The sequence below is a fragment of the Oncorhynchus mykiss genome, chromosome 5, assembly GCF_057628025.1.
Source record: "Oncorhynchus mykiss isolate SJ-2025 chromosome 5, ASM5762802v1, whole genome shotgun sequence".
In the NCBI taxonomy this organism is placed as follows: domain Eukaryota; kingdom Metazoa; phylum Chordata; class Actinopteri; order Salmoniformes; family Salmonidae; genus Oncorhynchus; species Oncorhynchus mykiss.
The window spans coordinates 59,085,096-59,105,395 of record NC_143026.1 but is presented as its reverse complement, the minus strand read 5'-3'; the positions used below and the strand labels follow the sequence as shown (position 1 = coordinate 59,105,395).

The 20,300-nt window shown below is 41.8% G+C and overlaps 1 protein-coding gene across 8 annotated transcripts in view; it reads left to right on the top strand.

The window, feature by feature from the left end:
• LOC110524123 (paralemmin-1) overlaps positions 1 to 20,300 on the top strand; it is a 70,875-nt gene that overhangs the window by 25,430 nt on the left and 25,145 nt on the right. For all 8 annotated transcript variants that reach the window (XM_036977942.2, XM_090235344.1, XM_036977941.2 and 5 more), the window contains exons 2-3: positions 14,438 to 14,483; positions 17,669 to 17,749. In XM_036977942.2, the coding sequence (XP_036833837.2) occupies positions 14,438 to 14,483; positions 17,669 to 17,749 (127 nt within the window). The remainder of the gene's footprint in view (positions 1 to 14,437; positions 14,484 to 17,668; positions 17,750 to 20,300) is intronic.

Below are 20,300 nucleotides of genomic sequence, written 5' to 3'. Positions count from 1 at the left end.
CCTGATGTTAAAGTTTGAACAATGAGGTAAACACTAATGCTTAGTCACTCTAAAAAAACATTATAAAAAGCTTAATCAGATTCAGAAGGGTTCCAAAGAATCATTCTTACCTTCCAAAGAATCGTCAAATAACCCTTTCTTCCAAAAAAGGTTATTTGGACAGTTAAGGTTCTAGGTAGAACCATTTGTCTTGCAAAGAACCCTTCGATGAAAATGGTTCTTGGTAGAACCCTATCCCTCCCCAAAGAAGCCTTTTGGAACCCTTTTTTCTAAAAGTGTATGGCCTAGAAGTGAAGGGCATGAAATTACCTACAGATGTAGGATCTTATGCAGGAAATGTAAAACATGTAGTGTATTTGAGGTTTAAAAAGGCTCGATTTTCCCTTATGTTTTTATTTCTTTCAATCCCTACAAAAATGTCCATTAATTATAATCCACATAATAATAAAATTGACCTGTTGCTGCAGGATTGTTTTCCTGCTGTAGCAAACTGCCTCAAATTAAGATCCTACATCTGTAACAGTGGTAACAGGAGAGTAAAATAAGCTGGCCCATCTAGACATTCTCTCCGCTTGAGAGGAAAAACATCTGCTGCAGTTCATTTGTGTGTCTGATGTCATTTTTTGGGGAATACAGAATAGATGTATCAGATTCCATATTCTCAATGAGCTGGGTTTATTTTATAAGTAAAGATATATTGTGTCAGAGTGTAACGGTTTTCGTAGGTGGAAGAAGGAGAGGACCAAGGTGCAGCGTGGTAAGTGTTCATGTTGTCAATTTAATCAAAACTGAACACTAAACAAAATAACAACAAGAAATAACGAGAACGAACCAGTTCTGTCAGGTGATACACACAAAACAGAAAACAACTACCTACAACTCAAGGGCAAAAACAGGCTGCCTAAGTATGGTTCTCAATCAGAGACAACGATTGACAGCTGCCTCTGATTGGGAATCATACCAGGCCAAACACATAGAAAATCAAACATAGAACAAAACATAGAATGCCCACCCCAACTCACGCCCTGACCAACCTAAAATAGAGACATACAGTGCCTTGCGAAAGTATTCGGCCCCCTTGAACTTTGCGACCTTTTGCCACATTTCAGGCTTCAAACATAAAGATATAAAACTGTATTTTTTTGTGAAGAATCAACAACAAGTGGGACACAATCATGAAGTGGAACGACATTTATTGGATATTTCAAACTTTTTTAACAAATCAAAAACTGAAAAATTGGGCGTGCAAAATTATTCAGCCCCTTTACTTTCAGTGCAGCAAACTCTCTCCAGAAGTTCAGTGAGGATCTCTGAATGATCCAATGTTGACCTAAATGACTAATGATGATAAATACAATCCACCTGTGTGTAATCAAGTCTCCGTATAAATGCACCTGCACTGTGATAGTCTCAGAGGTCCGTTAAAAGCGCAGAGAGCATCATGAAGAACAAGGAACACACCAGGCAGGTCCGAGATACTGTTGTGAAGAAGTTTAAAGCCGGATTTGGATACAAAAAGATTTCCCAAGCTTTAAACATCCCAAGGAGCACTGTGCAAGCGATAATATTGAAATGGAAGGAGTATCAGACCACTGCAAATCTACCAAGACCTGGCCGTCCCTCTAAACTTTCAGCTCATACAAGGAGAAGACTGATCAGAGATGCAGCCAAGATCACTCTGGATGAACTGCAGAGATCTACAGCTGAGGTGGGAGACTCTGTCCATAGGACAACAATCAGTCGTATATTGCACAAATCTGGCCTTTATGGAAGAGTGGCAAGAAGAAAGCCATTTCTTAAAGATGTCCATAAAAAGTGTTGTTTAAAGTTTGCCACAAGCCACCTGGTAGACACACCAAACATGTGGAAGAAGGTGCTCTGGTCAGATGAAACCAAAATTGAACTTTTTGGCAACAATGCAAAACGTTATGTTTGGCGTAAAAGCAACACAGCTGAACACACCATCCCCACTGTCAAACATGGTGGTGGCAGCATCATGGTTTGGGCCTGCTTTTCTTCAGCAGGGACAGGGAAGATGGTTAAAATTGATAGGAAGATGGATGGAGCCAAATACAGGACAATTCTGGAAGAATGGAGTCTGCGAAAGACCTGAGACTGGGACAGAGATTTGTCTTCCAACAAGACAATGATCCAAAACATGAAGCAAAATCTACAATGGAATGGTTCAAAAATAAACATATCCAGGTGTTAGAATGGCCAAGTCAAAGTCCAGACCTGAATCCAATCGAGAATCTGTGGAAAGAACTGAAAACTGCTGTTCACAAATGCTCTCCATCCAACCTCACTGAGCTCAAGCTGTTTTGCAAGGAGGAATGGGAAAAAATGTCAGTCTCTCGATGTGCAAAACTGATAGAGACATACCCCAAGCGACTTACAGCTGTAATCGCAACAAAAGGTGGCGCTACAAAGTATTAACTTAAGGGGGCTGAATAATTTTGCACGCCCAATTTTTCAGTTTTTGATTTGTTAAAAAAGTTTGAAATATCCAATAAATGTCGTTCCACTTCATGATTGTGTCCCACTTGTTGTTGATTCTTCACAAAAAAATACAGTTTTATATCTTTATGTTTGAAGCCTGAAATGTGGCAAAAGGTCGCAAAGTTCAAGGGGGCCGAATACTTTCGCAAGGCACTGTACAAAAGGAACTAAGGTCAGGACGTGACACAGAGGAATGGTGATCAGTGTGAAATGGGCTCAATTCAAAATTGACAAAGGAAATGTCAAAAGGAAAAATAATTATAGTTATTCCATCTCTGAATTCAGATAAAACTGGAAAATAGTAGCAGGCTTCATGGCTAGATCACTGTGTATTATTGCATTGCTATTGAGCCTGGGTTCCGCTGCACTAATTCTACATTTACTCTAACAGTTACTTCATCTTTCTGTCATATTTTGCTAAATATCTTGTCGAGGAAACTGTTTGGTTTATGCGTTGGTTTCCGAATTGTTATTATGACGCACTCAGAATAAGCACCAAGCTCACTCCAAATCCCCTGACCACATCAGCAATGCGGAACACATCTCTCAGTATTTGAAGTGACTCGGCACCTGCGCTCACTAATTTCCCCATTTCCTTTGAATTTTTTACCTGCCTAATCTAATCAAGCTGAGCTGACATATTTCACATACTTTTTTTAGTTTCCCGCACTCAGAACGGTGTCATTGTCCTTGCCATCACCAAGACTTGACTCGAGTATATCCTACTTAGTATGGCATCACTGATTCCGAGAGAAATTGGAATCCTTGAAAAGCCTGCAGTTTTCCCAAGGAGTAGATTTCCTGGATGTGCAATGCATCCTGGAATGCCAAACTCGCAGGGCGTGTGTGTCAAGAACTGCAACGCTGCTGGGTTTTTCACCCTCAACAGTTTCTTGTGTATATCAATGGTCTACCATCCAAAGGTCATGCAGATAACTTGACACAACTGTGGGAAGCATTGGAGTCAACATTGGCCAGCATTCCTGTGAAACGCTTTTGACAACTTATAGAGTCCCTGCCCCGACGAAGTAGTACTGCTAGGTTTTACACTGTCAAGTGTAAAAAAATAAAAAAAATATATATATATATATATATATATATATATATATATATATATATATATATTATAAAGCACTGTACAAATGATACATTTGTGACATCCATATTTAAAAAATAAATTACAAAAATGAATCAACACAGTAATATGAGATGTGTGTAAAACATGTACATTACTCACTCACTCACTCACTCACTCACTCACTCACTCACTCACTCACTCACACACACACACACACACACAGAAACACCCACCACCTCCTATCTTATACCAGAGCAGTGTGGCTGTGTGTTGGCCAAGACCCATTTGATCACCCAGCTCACTGTTCAAACCCTCAGAGTCCTCTCTGACCACCAGGTCACAGCACACCACAGATTCACTTCCAATGAAATGTTCAACTAAAAAAATATAAACATTGAAATGAAATAAAAATGTGTAATAAAAAGGGCATGGTGTGCCAGTTTTTGGTCAGTATTCATGAGTGAAGTGGGCCAGTACTCTGCAATACCCCCAGGCATTAGAGCCCAATGTGTTGATGCTGGAAGTCTTAACATTCCCACAGAGATTTACCACGGCCATTTTGTCTGGCCCCATATTGATACATTTATCATCCTATCTCTAATGACAAAAAGCTTCAAGGGCTAATATTGTGCAACGCAACAATTTACGCATTTATGAAATATTTAGAAGGGGACATTTTTCATGAAAACGAAGCAGTTTCTGTGGAAGGGGAACAATCTCTTCTTTGAGGCCTGACCAAACCCTCCTGCCGTTGTTTGTGCTTCATTAAAATGCACACGTGACAGTGAGAGAATTAGCTTGTGAATGCTCCGAGACGTATGATATTCATTTTGGAGAATTCCGAACATTCAAAGCATGCACTGACTCAGTACTGCAGCTGAAAAACAAAACAAAATCCTGGCTAGATTGTTAATTTGCAGAATAGATTCACTACTGCTCTTTGACCCACTAGTAACCCTCTGAATGTTTCTGCACAGATTGATTAGTTCATCTCCTGATTTTGCCACTCAAACAGCCTCCATCAAACCTCTGAGCTTAGCCTGTACAGATTGGTAGATAGCCTTTACTTATTGGTGGATAGCCATTACTTATTGGTAAATAGCCTTTACTTATTGGTGGATAGCCTTTAATTATTGGTAGATACCTTTACTTATTGGTGAATAGCATTTACTTATTGGTAAATAGCCTTTACTTATTGGTGAATAGCCTTTACTTATTGGTGGATAGCCTTTACTTATTGGTGGATAGCATTTACTTATTGGTAAATAGCCTTTACTTATTGGTGAATAGCCTTTACTTATTGGTGGATAGCCTTTACTTATTGGTGAATAGCCTTTACTTATTGGTAGATAGCATTTACTTATTGGTAAATAGCCTTTACTTATTGGTAGATAGCATTTACTTATTGGTAAATAGCCTTTACTTATTGGTGAATAGCCTTTACTTATTGGTGGATAGCATTTACTTATTGGTGAATAGCCTTTACTTATTGGTAGATAGCATTTACTTATTGGTGAATAGCCTTTACTTATTGGTAGATAGCATTTACTTATTGGTGAATAGCCTTTACTTATTGGTAGATAGCATTTACTTATTGGTAAATAGCCTTTACTTATTGGTGGATAGCATTTACTTATTGGTGAATAGCCTTTACTTATTGGTGGATAGCATTTACTTATTGGTAAATAGCCTTTACTTATTGGTGGATAGCCTTTACTTATTGGTGAATAGCCTTTACTTATTGGTAAATAGCCTTTACTTATTGGTGAATAGCCTTTACTTATTGGTGAATAGCCTTTACTTATTGGTAGATAGCCTTTACTTATTGGTAGATAGCCTTTACTTATTGGTGAATAGCCTTTACTTATTGGTGAATAGCCTTTACTTATTGGTAAATAGCATTTACTTATTGGTAAATAGCCTTTACTTATTGGTGAATAGCCTTTACTTATTGGTGAATAGCCTTTACTTATTGGTAGATAGCCTTTACTTATTGGTGAATAGCCTTTACTTATTGGTAGATAGCCTTTACTTATTGGTGAATAGCCTTTACTTATTGGTGGATAGCCTTTACTTATTGGTAGATAGCATTTACTTATTGGTAGATAGCCTTTACTTATTGGTGAATAGCCTTTACTTATTGGTGGATAGCCTTTACTTATTGTTGGATAGCCTTTACTTATTGTTGGATAGCCTTTACTTATTGGTAAATAGCCTTTACTTATTGGTGAATAGCCTTTACTTATTGGTGAATAGCATTTACTTATTGGTAAATAGCATTTACTTATTGGTGAATAGCCTTTACTTATTGGTAAATAGCCTTTACTTATTGGTAAATAGCCTTTACTTATTGGTGAATAGCATTTACTTATTGGTGAATAGCATTTACTTATTGGTGAATAGCCTTTACTTATTGGTGAATAGCCTTTACTTATTGGTAAATAGCCTTTACTTATTGGTGAATAGCATTTACTTATTGGTGAATAGCATTTACTTATTGGTGGATAGCCTTTACTTATTGGTGAATAGCATTTACTTATTGGTGAATAGCCTTTACTTATTGGTGAATAGCCTTTACTTATTGGTAGATAGCCTTTACTTATTGGTGAATAGCCTTTACTTATTGGTGAATAGCCTTTACTTATTGGTAGATAGCATTTACTTATTGGTGGATAGCCTTTACTTATTGGTAAATAGCCTTTACTTATTGGTGAATAGCCTTTACTTATTGGTGAATAGCCTTTACTTATTGGTAAATAGCCTTTACTTATTGGTAGATAGCCTTTACTTATTGGTGAATAGCCTTTACTTATTGGTGAATAGCCTTTACTTATTGGTAAATAGCCTTTACTTATTGGTAAATAGCATTTACTTATTGGTGAATAGCCTTTACTTATTGGTAAATAGCCTTTACTTATTGGTAAATAGCCTTTACTTATTGGTAGATAGCATTTACTTATTGGTGGATAGCCTTTACTTATTGGTAGATAGCATTTACTTATTGGTAGATAGCCTTTACTTATTGGTGAATAGCCTTTACTTATTGGTAGATACCTTTACTTATTGGTAGATAGCCTTTACTTATTGGTAGATACCTTTACTTATTGGTGAATAGCCTTTACTTATTGGTAGATAGCATTTACTTATTGGTAAATAGCCTTTACTTATTGGTAGATAGCATTTACTTATTGGTGGATAGCCTTTACTTATTGGTAGATAGCATTTACTTATTGGTAAATAACCTTTACTTATTGGTAGATAGCATTTACTTATTGGTGGATAGCCTTTACTTATTGGTGAATAGCCTTTACTTATTGGTGGATAGCCTTTACTTATTGGTAGATAGCATTTACTTATTGGTAAATAGCCTTTACTTATTGGTAGATAGCATTTACTTATTGGTGGATAGCATTTACTTATTGGTGAATAGCCTTTACTTATTGGTGGATAGCCTTTACTTATTGGTGGATAGCATTTACTTATTGGTGGATAGCCTTTACTTATTGGTAAATAGCCTTTACTTATTGGTGAATAGCCTTTACTTATTGGTGGATAGCCTTTACTTATTGGTGGATAGCATTTACTTATTGGTGGATAGCCTTTACTTATTGGTAAATAGCCTTTACTTATTGGTGAATAGCCTTTACTTATTGGTGGATAGCCTTTACTTATTGGTGGATAGCCTTTACTTATTGGTAAATAGCCTTTACTTATTGGTGGATAGCCTTTACTTATTGGTGGATAGCCTTTACTTATTGGTAGATAGCATTTACTTATTGGTAAATAGCCTTTACTTATTGGTATATAGCATTTACTTATTGGTGGATAGCCTTTACTTATTGGTGAATAGCCTTTACTTATTGGTGGATAGCCTTTACTTATTGGTAGATAGCCTTTACTTATTGGTAAATAGCCTTTACTCATTGGTGGATAGCCTTTACTTATTGGTGGATAGCCTTTACTTATTGGTAAATAGCCTTTACTTATTGGTGGATAGCCTTTACTTATTGGTGGATAGCCTTTACTTATTGGTAGATAGCATTTACTTATTGGTAAATAGCCTTTACTTATTGGTATATAGCATTTACTTATTGGTGGATAGCCTTTACTTATTGGTGAATAGCCTTTACTTATTGGTGGATAGCCTTTACTTATTGGTAGATAGCCTTTACTTATTGGTAAATAGCCTTTACTCATTGGTGGATAGCCTTTACTTATTGGTGGATAGCATTTACTTATTGGTAGATAGCATTTACTTATTGGTGGATAGCCTTTACTTATTGGTGAATAGCCTTTACTTATTGTTGGATAGCCTTTACTTATTGGTAGATAGCCTTTACTTATTGGTGAATAGCCTTTACTTATTGGTGAATAGCCTTTACTTATTGGTGGATAGCCTTTACTTATTGGTAGATATCAAATCAAATCAAATGCGCCGAGTACAATAGTGAAATGCTTACTTACCCCTAACCAACAGTGCAGTTTCAAAAAAATACAGATAAGAATAAGAGATAAAATGAACAAGTAGTTAAAGAGCCGCAGTAAAAAAAAAAATATATATATATACAGAGGGGCACCGGTTATTTGAGGTAGTATGTACATGTAGGTAGAGTTAAGGGGGTGGGGGGGCAATGCAAATAGTCTGGGTAGACTAGATGTTCAGGAGTCTTATGGCTTGGAGGTAGAAGCTGTTTAGAAGCCTTTTGGACCAAGACTTGGCGCTCCGGTACCGCTTGCCGTGCAGTAGCATGAGAGAACAGTCTATGACTAGGGTGGCTGGAGTCTTTGACAATTTTTATGGCCTTCCTCTGACACCGCCTGGTATAGAGGTCCTGGATGGCAGGAAGCTTGGCCCCAGTACATCAGTAGTGATGTGATGTACTGGGCAGTTCACACTACCCTCTGTAGTGCCTTGTGGTCAGAGTCCGAGCAGTTGCCAAATCAGACAGTGATGCAACCAGTCAGGATGATCTCGATGGTGCAGCTGTAGAACCTTTTGAGGATCTGAGGACCCATGCCAAATATTTTCAGTCTCCTGAGAGGGAACAGGTTTTGTCGTGCCCGCTTCACGGCTATCTTAGTGTGCTTGGATCATGTTAGTTTGTTGGTGATGTGGACACCAAGGAACTTGAAGCTTTCAACCTGCTCCACTGCAGCCCCGTCGATGAGAATGGGGGAGTGCTCGTTCCTCCTTTTCCTGTGGTCCACAATCATGTCCTTTGTCTTGATCACGTTGAGGGAGAGGTTGTTGTCCTGACACCACCCGGTGCCTCGTTGTTGTCGGTGATCAGGCCTACCACTGTTATGTCATCGGCAAATTTAATGATGGTGTTGGAGTCGTGCCTTGCCGTGCAGTCATGAGTGAACAGGGAGTACAGGAGGGGACTGAGCACGCACCCCTGAGGGGCCCCTGTGTTGAGGATCAGCGTGGTGGATATGTTGTTACCTTCCCTTACCACCTGGAGGCGGCTAGTCAGGAATTCCAGGATCCAGTTGCAGAAGGGAGGTGTTTAGTCCCAGGGTCCTTAGCTTAGTGATGAGCCTTGAGGGCACTATGATGTTGAACACTGAGCTGTAGTCAATGAATAGCGTTCTCACATAGGTGTTCCTTTTGTCCAGGTGGGAAAGGGTATTGTGGAGTGCAATAGAGACTGCATCATCTGTAGATCTGTTTGGGTGGTGTAGAAATTGGTGTGGATCTAGGGTTTCTGGGATGATGGTGTTGATGTGAGCCATGACCAGTCTTTCAAAACACTTCATGGCTGCAGACATGAGTGCTATGGGTCGATAGTCATTTAGGCAGGTTACCTTAGTGTTATTGGGCACAGGTACTGTGGTGGTCTGCTTGAAACATGTTGGTATTACAGACTCGGACAGGGAAACGTTGAAAATGTCAGTGATCACACAGTCTTCCGGTACAGCTGGTGCAGTGTTATTTGCCTCAAAGCGAGCATAGAAGTAGTTTAGCTCATCTGGCAGGCTCGTGTCACTGGGCAGCTCTCGGCTGTGCTTCCCTTTGTGGTCTGTAATAGTTTGCAAGCCCTGCCACATCCGACGAGAGTCAGAGCCGGTGTAGTACGACTCGATCTTAGTCCTGTATTGATGCTTTCTCTGTTTGATGGTTCGTCGGAGGGCATAGCGGGATTTCTTATAAGCTTCCGGGTTAGAGTCCCACTCCTTGAAAATGGATGCTGTCTGTAATCCATGGCTTCTGGTTGGGGTATGTACATACAGTCACTGTGGGGATGACATCATCTATGCACTTATTGATGAAGCCAATGACAGATGTGGTGTACTCCTCAATGCCATTGGAGGAATCCCGGAACATGTTCCAGTCTGTGATAGCAAAACAGTCCTGTAGCTTAGCATCTGCTTCATCTGACCACTTTTTTATTGATCTAGTACCTGGTGTTTCCTGCTTTAATTTTTGCTTGTAAGCAGGAATCAGGAGGATGGAATTATGGTCAGATTTGCCAAATGGAGGGCGAGGGAGAGCTTTGTAAGAGTCTCTGTGTATGGAGTAAAGGTGGTCCAGAGTTATTTTCCCTCTGGTTGCGCATTTAACATGCTGATAGAAATTTGCTAAAACTGATTTAAGTTTCGCTGCATTACAGTCCCCGGCTACTAGGAGCACCGCCTCTGGGTGAGCGTTTTCTTGTTTGCTTATGGTGGAATACAGCTCATTCAATGCTGTCTTAGTGCCAGCATCTGACTGTGGTGTTATGTAAACAGCTACAAAGAATACAGATGAAAACTCTCTCGGTAGGTAGTGTGGTCTACAGCTTATCATGAGAAACTCTACCTCAGGCGAGCAATAGCTTGAGACTTCCTTAGATATCGTGCACCAGCTGTTGTTGACAAAAATTAAAAAAAATGTCCTGTCCTGTCCCGCTGTCCTATCCTGCCGGTACATCGTATAACCAGCCAGCTTTATGTTGATGTTGTCGTCGTTCAGCCATAAGCAGAAGATGTTACAGTTTTTAATGTCCCATTGGTAGTTTAATCTTTTCGTAACTTGTCGATTTTATTGTCCAAAGATTGCACATTTGCTAGCAGAATCGAGGGAAGTGGGGGTTTATTAGATCGCCTTTGAACTCAGATCACGGGGCTCGGGGCGTGTTCCCGAAGGAGCCCTATATCCTCCGCCTCCGGCTCGTCAGAGTCGTGAAAGAAGAAAAAGGATTCTGCTAGTCCTTGGTGAGTAATTGCAGTCCTGATGTCTAAAAGTTATTTTCGGTCATAAGAAACGGTAGCAGCAACATCATGTACAAAATTAGTAAAAAAATAAGTTACGAACAATGCAGATAAACAAACAAAAAAACACAATCGGTTGGGGACACATAAAACATCTGCATTCTGCTCCGGCGCCATTTAGATAGCATTATTGGTGAATAGCCTTTACTTATTGGTGGATAGCCTTTACTTATTGGTAGATAGCCTTTACTTATACAGATTTGGATTTGGCCTAGCTGTGGCTGGGGCTGAGGCATAAAGCACGTGTCGCTGTGTATGCTAGCATCGTTTATGCAGTGTCCTAGAGGGTGCTATAGGTAGCATTCAGATTAGTCAGCAGCGATGGTGGCCAGCACATGGCTTTGTCCTGTCCTCTCCCTCTCCCTCTCTCTCCGACCTGTCAGCCCAAAGCTGCTGACTGGGCACACAGCAGCAAGCAGGCATTTCCCCCAGACAATAGCCCATACATGATGCAGCTCTGCTGAATTCTGCATACTCGGACCCAGCAGTCACAGCCACACATAGCATTAGCATTAGCCTAGCGTAAGCATTGAACATAAGCCGCGTTAATAGCATTCTGCCCCCGGGACATAGTGTCTACGCGAATGAAAATGTCTGGTAGATATGGTCCAAGGCTGAGTTCTGCTGTTTCACCTTGAGACCCTAGTTGTGAATTATAACCACCCGCTCTCCGCTTTCTCTGCTTACCCCTTCAGCTTCTCACACCATTCTCCACTGTAAGCCAAGCAGCCAAATATATTTCACTTAGGAGCCCCAAAAAAACGCATGGTATTTTTACAGGTGGTGTGTGTTATATAGGGGGTGGTCCTGGGGGATGGGAAACACATGTTGGGGTGGCAGGGGTTGTTGGGGCCGGCGGGGTAGGGCTGTAGCGCAGGCCAGGCATTCCTGCGTTCCCTCATGGCATGCCGTGTGTCTCATCTTTCAAACAGGGCTATCAGAGGGGGGCCCGTTCCCGACCAGCACACTCCCAGTCTGGGATGGAATGGTACTAGGGGTGCTGGTAGTGGTGGTGGTGTCTGGGTGGGATGCATACCTCTCCTCTCCCTCTCTTCTCCCATCGGAGCATGCTCTGATACAGAGCTCTGAGGCATCTCAGACGGGCTGTCTGTCTTGTGACCTTCCAGGAGACGTGCGGTCAGTCATTACGCTGTGTGAGGCATTGTAAGTTCACATGAAGAGTCACTGTCCCTGTTGTAGAGAGAGAGAGAGAGAGAGAGACACTGTGTGCAGCTTGAGGTTTCCCCTACTGTGACTTCATAACAAATTATGTCTTGATGTCATATTTTGGTATTGGAAGTCTAGCAGTTTTTCGGGGGGATTTTGCAACCTGCCTGTGGAGAAAGCAAGGGGAAACATTGGCAGCCTTGCATCCTGCGTTCTCGCTGGATGCTCTCTCTCTCTCTTGACACTGTTCCCCTGCAGTCTCCTCCAGGAAAGAATTCCATCATTTTCAACCTCCCCCTCAAAAGAAAACTAGCGTGAAAAAATATGATATTGAGCCAGCTTGAGCCTCAGCTTGTCTCTCGCCCTTTTTCACGCTCAACTTGTCTTACTGTTATTTATCTAATTATGTAATTCCGGTGTCGGTCATCTTGGCTAGCCCACGAAACCCAGAGTGACAATGGATTGCTACGGATGTCGATTGCTCTTTTAGACGAGGGCTCTTGAGTCATGCACTCACTCAACTTGGTCCTTGCCTATTCTACTAAGCTACCACTAAGCTACTGGCCATTGTTGCTTGAGGCTAGATTGTCCTTTTGTTACACGTTCTCTGGGGTTGAAAGATCAAGGAGAGGCTGTCCTTCTGGCATTCTTACACAGACCTCTCAACTGGAGCGTAGAGACAAGTGCTGCTGCACCGTATGCACGGCAGATCAATCCTCTGGAACCTGGAGGAGCCAAATTAATCCAGGGCCAAACTCAAACTGGCCAGAGAGAGGACCAATCCTGACTTAGCTCTGGTGAAATAGCCCTGGTGTGATATAAACACTGTATGGTTTGGCAGTCTTTAACAATTGTTCTGATGTAAGGGTAGACTTGGCCACCATTCATTTGAGTTTAGTTACAAATATAATGTGTATAAGGATTCAAATGTGTCTAATAACACAAACTGCAAACTGGACAACAGTTGTAGCTTACTTACACTGTAAATACACTATACCTATCTACATATGTAGCTACAGTACCAGGTAAATACTGTACGTAGTTTTTTTTGGGGCACTTCATGTAAAGTGGGACCATATGACATTCACTGTGTGTTAATGTGTTTTATTGTGTTTGACTGTGTGAATATGTGGCCGCACATTTTTGTGGCCTGAATATCTGGAATCAATTAGCCAAGCAGGCGCTTGAGAAACATTGTCAACAATAGGCCTGCAGCATATTATCGCCCGACATCAGTATTTTCTTTGTTCAATGACCCTGGTTCCAATTTCTTTCTTCCTGTTTCATGAGATAAATGGAATTACCTCGTGTGGTGATTGGTGACTGTTCATGCGCATCCTTATTTCCCCACAAAGATATCAAAATGAGAACGTGTGAGGGGGACGTTCTACAGAATTATCCGTGGTATCTATTTTATAAGTCAATACTTCCTTTAAGGTGTTGGTCATATGTATTTTTATGCTTTTCTTAAGTCAAAGAACTTGTGTGGGTTGTGATAAGTCGTGCTGTTGCCAATGAATCAGCGATTTGTGTGGTCGTCATTTTCTGGGCTTCATTCCACCCATTGAGTCCTATGCACGAGCAGTTACTTTCTTTGCTATAGTATTTGCTTTTTATTCGGGGGGTCAGTGATGTGAACTAATTGAACGGACCTAATTCAGCTCTAGTCCAGCAATGAACCATACACATACAGTATTGCATATACAGTATGACTAGGAGTCTATCCAGGAAAGAATGTGTGTATGAAAGCTGATCTACACATGCTCTGAATTCCTCAGGTATGAAAGCATCGACGCATACATATGTTTCCTCTCTAGTAAAATGCTTGACAGGCAGGTATTAGATATTACAACTGTCAATGGGACGGGAGGATGAAATCCAGATTTCTCTCTCTCTCGCTCGCTCTCTCTGTGTATGTGTGTGTGCGCGCGTTTCAAGTTTCACATTTTATTTGTCACATGCAGTGAAAAAATGAATACATCCCAAATACCTCCTCCCTATCCTTTCTGCAGTGTGTGTATCATGATGTCCTTCTTCTTTCAATTTATTAGGTCTTACTTTACTGTCTGGTATTCATTTGAACGAATGCTTTTGCAACATTGGGTTACCTCTGTGTGTTTGAATCCGACGGAGAGAGAAGGAGAGGGTGGGCGATGATCGTTCATGCCTGTTTGTGAAATTAAGTTAATAGTTTGTAATTAAGGTAACCAGGGGTTTAAGGAATGCAACCTGGCCTTTCCCATACATCTCATTATGTTTTAAATGCAAAGAGACCCATGGTATCCAAGACCACAAACCTGTAAGGCTGGCTATTTCTTAGAATGATGTCTTCACGGCCAATTGTCTTGTGGGTTTTTTGTTAAACAAGTTAACTAGCGCTCTCTCTCTCTCTCTCCGCCCCCCCCCCCCCCCACTCCCCCCCACCCCTCTCTCTGGCAGGATGTCTGAGGGGCTGTCACAGCAGGAGAGACTCCAGGCTATAGCGGTAAGTGATGAGATCCTCCTGCCATATGTGGTTCACAACCGTTACACTCTCATGGCCAAAACACTTACTATACAGTATAATGTACACAGCGCACTCCGACATTACTGAGCAGCGAAACGATTGCAATTAATATGTTTATATACAGTAGTAGATGGACTGGTTTTGGTTTGATGGGTTTGACGGGAGATTTCCTGCTCCACTTTAATTTCCGTCTCGAAGCGTTCCACGAGCGTATCCTTTTTAGTGGCTTTAATCATTAATGCCAACCGACGGGGAAGGAGAAATAAAACCTTTTGATCCCTAAGCCCATGGCTTTCAGCGTCTTCCTCTGAAGACACCCCCAACTCTCTCTCTCCCCTCTCTCTACTCTCTCTCTCCTCTCTCGACTCTCTCTCTCCCCTCTCTCGACTCTCTCTCTCTCCTCTCTCGACTCTCTCTCTCCCCTCTCTCGACTCTCTCTCTCCCCTCTCTCCCCTCTCTCTCTCCCCTCTCTCTCTCCCATCTCTCTACTCTCTCTCTTCCCTCTCTCTACTCTCTTTCTCCCCTCTCTCGACTCTCTCTCTCCCCTCTCTCTCTCCCATCTCTCTACTCTCTCGCTCTCCCCTCTCTCGACTCTCTCTCTCCCCTCTCTCTACTCTCTCTCTCTCCCCTCTCTCTACTCTCTCTCTCCCCTCTCTCGACTCTCTCCTCTCTCTCTCCCCTCTCTCTCCCCTCTCTCTACTCTCTCTCCCCTCTCTCGACCCTCTCTCTCTCTCCCCTCTCTCGACTCTCTCTCTCCCCTCTCTCTACTCTCTCTCTCTCTCTCTCTCTCCCCTCTCTCTACTCTCTCTCTCCCTCCCCTCTCTACTCTCTCTCTCTCTCCCCTCTCTCTACTCTCTCCCTCCCCTCTCTCTACTCTCTCTCCCCTCTCTCTACTCTCTCCCTCCCCTCTCTCTACTCTCTCTCTCCTTCCTCTCTTTCTATATCTTTATTGCACGCACGCACACACACTCAATCACACATACACACACACGACCCTCTCACACATACACACACATCCTACCACACATACACTCAAACTTCCCTCCATTTTGTTCTTTGGTCTTTTGGTTTTAGTAAGCCACAGAGAGGGGTAATGCAGTCTCTAATGCACCAATCGATCTGCACACACACACACACACACACACACACACACACACACACACACACACACACACACACACACACACACACACACACACACATCAATCGATCGATCTTTAAAGATTTTGCTTCATTTCTTTTCTCTGCCGTACCTCTCTATTTCTCCATCTCCCTCTCAATTTGTCTCTCCTCTCAGTCTTTCAATTTAATTCTATCCCTTTTCAATAATGCTGCATGGGCAAAACTTACAGAAAGACTTAGCCAAGGCCAGTGCTGCAGACTGCACAGTTTAAATGGACGCTGTAAATAACACAAGTGTCAACGCTAATAACACTCACTTCCAATACATTTCCCATCCATAATAATGATAAAGTCTAAAGCAACTTAATACAGTTATTCTTCCCACGTGGGAATCAAACCCACAGCTGTAGTGTTGTGAGCTATGTGCTTTAACCAACTGCGCCACTGGGCCAGCCATCTTCCTTGTGCCCTTGGTTTCCCCTTCTATTGTTGGGACAGGTCATATCATTCTCTCTTCTTCACCACAGTCCACTGCTTTCAGATGAATCTTTTGCTGATGTGGCAGATATACTCTCTCTCCCATGTACCATGTTGGAGCCAGGCGACTGTGTGTGTGTGTGTGTGTGTGTGTGTGTGTGTGTGTGTGTGTGTGTGATCTGCAGGTCTTCTTATAGGGCCACAGATAGTGAAGTGAACCTTTTTCCTTGATAAACAGAGGGATGTGGCATGCACTCAGCCGACTAGGGTGATTGCTATTTTCAGCATAGAGAGAGAACAATCCCAAATCAACCCCTAGCCCCTACCACTATGCCCCGACAAAGGCCTGGGTTTAGGGGCGAGTGGATTCTCTCGGATTGCACTCTAGTTGGCAGGGTTGTGTATTGTATTTCTGTGGAGCTGGCGTCTCTGAGAGGCAGGACAGAGAGGAAGTCATGCCCAGTATGGCCAGACCTTTTAAACATAATACCCTGTCACAATGAGAAATGCACTGCCCATTGTGTCTGTGTGTGTGTTTGCATGCATGTGTTCATGTGCGTGCATCCATTTTTGGGAGGTTGAATATGAAGTACAAGTCGTGTTAGGGCATAAGAGAGGTTAAAGTTATGTCATGCCATGTGTTCCTATAACCTCAAATCAACCATTTCTATAAAACCTTCTCTATTCTCAACATAGAGCACATGTTGATTTAGATTTGACATCCTATTAGCGCAATACGAAGTTCAGCCTAGAATGTCCTTTCGTACAACTCATATCCAAATGACAAGCCTGAAGGAGGGGCTCATCACTGTCAGTGATGTGTATGCTGAGGGAACTTGAAGCTTTTCACTTTCTCCGCTGCGGTCCCATCAATGTGGATAGGGGCGTGCTCCCTCTTGTGTTTCCTAAAGTCCACGATCAGCTCCTTTGTTTTGTTGACGTTGAGGGAGAGGTTATTTTCCTGGCACCACTCCGCCAGGGCCCTCACCCTCCTCCTTGTAGGCTGTCTCGTCATTGTTGGTAATCAGGCCTACCACTGTTGTGTCGTCAGCAAACTTGATGATTGAGTTCGATATGTTCGTGGCCATGCAGTCATGGGTGAACAGGTAGTACCGGAGGGGGCTGAGCACGCACCCTTGTGGGTTCCCTGTGTTGAGGATCAGCGAAGTGGAGGTGTTGTTTCCTAACTTCACCACCAGGGGATGGCCCTTCAGGAAGTCTAGGACCCAGTTGCACAGGGCGGGGTTCAGACTCAGGGCCCCAAGCTTGATAGTCAATGACATGGCACATTTACATCTGTAATTGTTGCAGTTAAGAGCTCTTTAGGAGGAGAGTGTATATGGTTTCCTCTGTACTTAGTAGGGGGAAATGGTCTGGTAAAGCTTATCTCTCTATATTTGGCCCATGCAGGAATCAAACTCACTCATGTTGTTGCTAGCACTTTGCTACAACTTACTTAGGAACCTTCAGGGTTCCATAATCCATCCATCCGTGCTATTTACTGTTGGTTTGCATTTAATGTCTTCTCCTCACATACTGACTGTGTTTTTCCTATACTTCAACAGGAGAAGAGGAAGAGGCAGACAGAGATTGAGAATAAGAAGAGGCAGCTGGAAGATGACAGGAGACAGCTCTCTCACCTCAAGGTAAGAAGGAGGACAGGATGGGACACTGGGGGAACACTGAGGGGTGGATGGGACACTGAGCATCCAGCTGTTGGGTACAGTTATTTTGGTTTCACAGTACAACAGGATTGGGTGCAGGAGTGTTGGAAAGTACAAATATTTTTCACTTTGAAGAGTGCAGTAGTGCCAACGTTGTCACGGCAACCCCTCAGAGAATTTGGAAAATGTCTTAGCCGTCCGAATCGCTATCTCTTATATCACTTTCATCTCAGACATTTGTGTGTGGTTGTCCTATGGTTGTTTTGCATACAACCTTCCCACAACTATCTGGGAATGGTGCAGGACAGTTTTGGAACATTCTGAGCACATGTAAGGAACTTGACAAAAAAAGTGATTTTCTTGGTATTTCATTACTTTGACAGAACATTTCCTAAAAGTTCAAACATGGTTACATTTAATTAGATTTTTGGTCATGTTCTATGAACGTTCTTCAACTGGTTTGACATTGGGAATGTTCTCAAATAGTTCAGAGAATGTTAAGAAACAACATTCGTCTGTGCGAATTTCAGTACTTCGGCATAACGTTTCCTACAGGTTTCTTCATGATTCTATTTAAAGTCGTGTTCTCAGAACATTAAGAAAACTTTCCAAAAAAGACAAGAAAACATTAGTAACATTCAAAGGACGTTCTAAGAATGTTATTTAAAAACAAATACATTCCATTCTCACTGTCCAAAAAACTCTCTCTATCCTCCATCTCAATGGTCACCAACCTTTTCTGAGTCAAGATTACTTTCTGAGTCAAAATGCAAGCAGAGATCTACCACAACTTAAAAAAACATAAGCCTATGCAACATTAACCAATTCAAAACAGTTATGTAGCAATGAGGCTTATGCAGTAGGCTATAGGCCCAATACATTATCACTGCATATTGGCTATGCTTGAATTGCCCTGCCAGTGTTGTTATTCTCAGACCGTTTAGAAGTTATATATATATAAAAATAGGTATATGATTACGCTGGTAATAGATCATTTGCACTCTGGGCCTACCGGGTAGGCAGAGTTCTACCTTCAGACACATTAAATGGTTCAACATTGGAACACTTTGCTCGGGCTGCTGAGTCAAGCGCACCTACAACCAACAACGCAAGAAAAATAAAAAAAATTGGGGGTCTGTTTGAATAGTCTAAAATAAACAGCGTTGTATGAGTTTTAAAAACATAGCAGGCTAGCCCCATCCTGGTGGCCCAGCGGACAACTTCCATGGATAGAGAACAGAAGACCACTGACGCTGTGCCACAATTAAAAATACATGTGTTTGCATGATTAATGTCTAAGTAAATGAATTTCCATGTGTCCTATCTGTGCTTGGTGTTAACAGTTAAACTAAGCTAGCAGTGTTATTAAAACATTCAGAAAAAGTTTTCAGGAAGTTATAATAAAAAAAAAACTCCAAATAACCTTTACATTTCATTCAAAACATTTACGGCATATAGAGAATGTTTTCAGAACGCTATTTTGCCATTTTAATTACCTTCAAATAACGTAAAATGTCAGTTCTCATAACGTTAATAAAAACCTCCCAGGAAAACTTTCAGGGAACCATAATAAAAACACTCTCAGAACCTCCATGCAACCTAAAAAAAGTTCCCAGAACAGGCAAAATGTTCACTTCCGTTCTCAGAACGTTTAAAAAAACATTCAGTTTAACCGGACAGGAAAATGATGGCTTCGTTCCCAGAACCAATGAGAAACTAAAATCGTACCTTCCCACAATTTCCAAGGAGTGGTACGGTGGCTTGAGTATGATGGTTTCCTACACCCTTTTCTTTTAATATAATGTTTATTTATGAGTGCTGCATTGACAAATCAGTTTTTAGGGGGGTACTTAACCGTGCCAGTGAGGCTTGGCAGTGGTTGTGCAAGGAACTGGGCACCAAGTCCTGAAGTCTAGAGGAGTAGAGGGGCCCTCTCTATGGAATGAGCACAGCAGGGACCTAGAAGGACTTGGCTGGGGCTGGTAGAATTGAACTCCTGCGCTGGACATCAGTAAAGGATGTGTGTGTGTGTGTGTTAATGTGTGCGTGTGTGCGCATGTGCATGCGTGTGTGTGTGTTCAAGGGTCCTGAAAGCACATGGCTGGACAGAGGAGGCCCTATGCTCAGACAGCAAAAGAAGAAGAATCCCTCTGAAAAAAAACCCTAAAAAGTTTGGCTTTGAAAGACATCCTGTTTTGGGGCAAGAAAAAAAGCACACTTCCCCTGCTAAGTATGCAGTGCATTGTCTTTCCCTGATTTACTTTCAGCTAGCTGCATTCTTGTATTGTGGAAAGTGAATTTGGCGTTGTTGTTTTTGGTTACATGGCTTTTGGCTTTTATTCCGTTTCGAATACTTGTGGCCTCTAAAACAAGCTTTAATCGATTTTCAATTACCCTTCACTTCAATTATGACTCACCTTTTGAAAACAACAAGAGTAAAATGGCTAGTAAATATAATAAAATGTTTATAAGTGCAATCTCCATATTGGAGTCTGTTACTCTTCTATTTCCTCTGTTGGTCCATGGATGGATT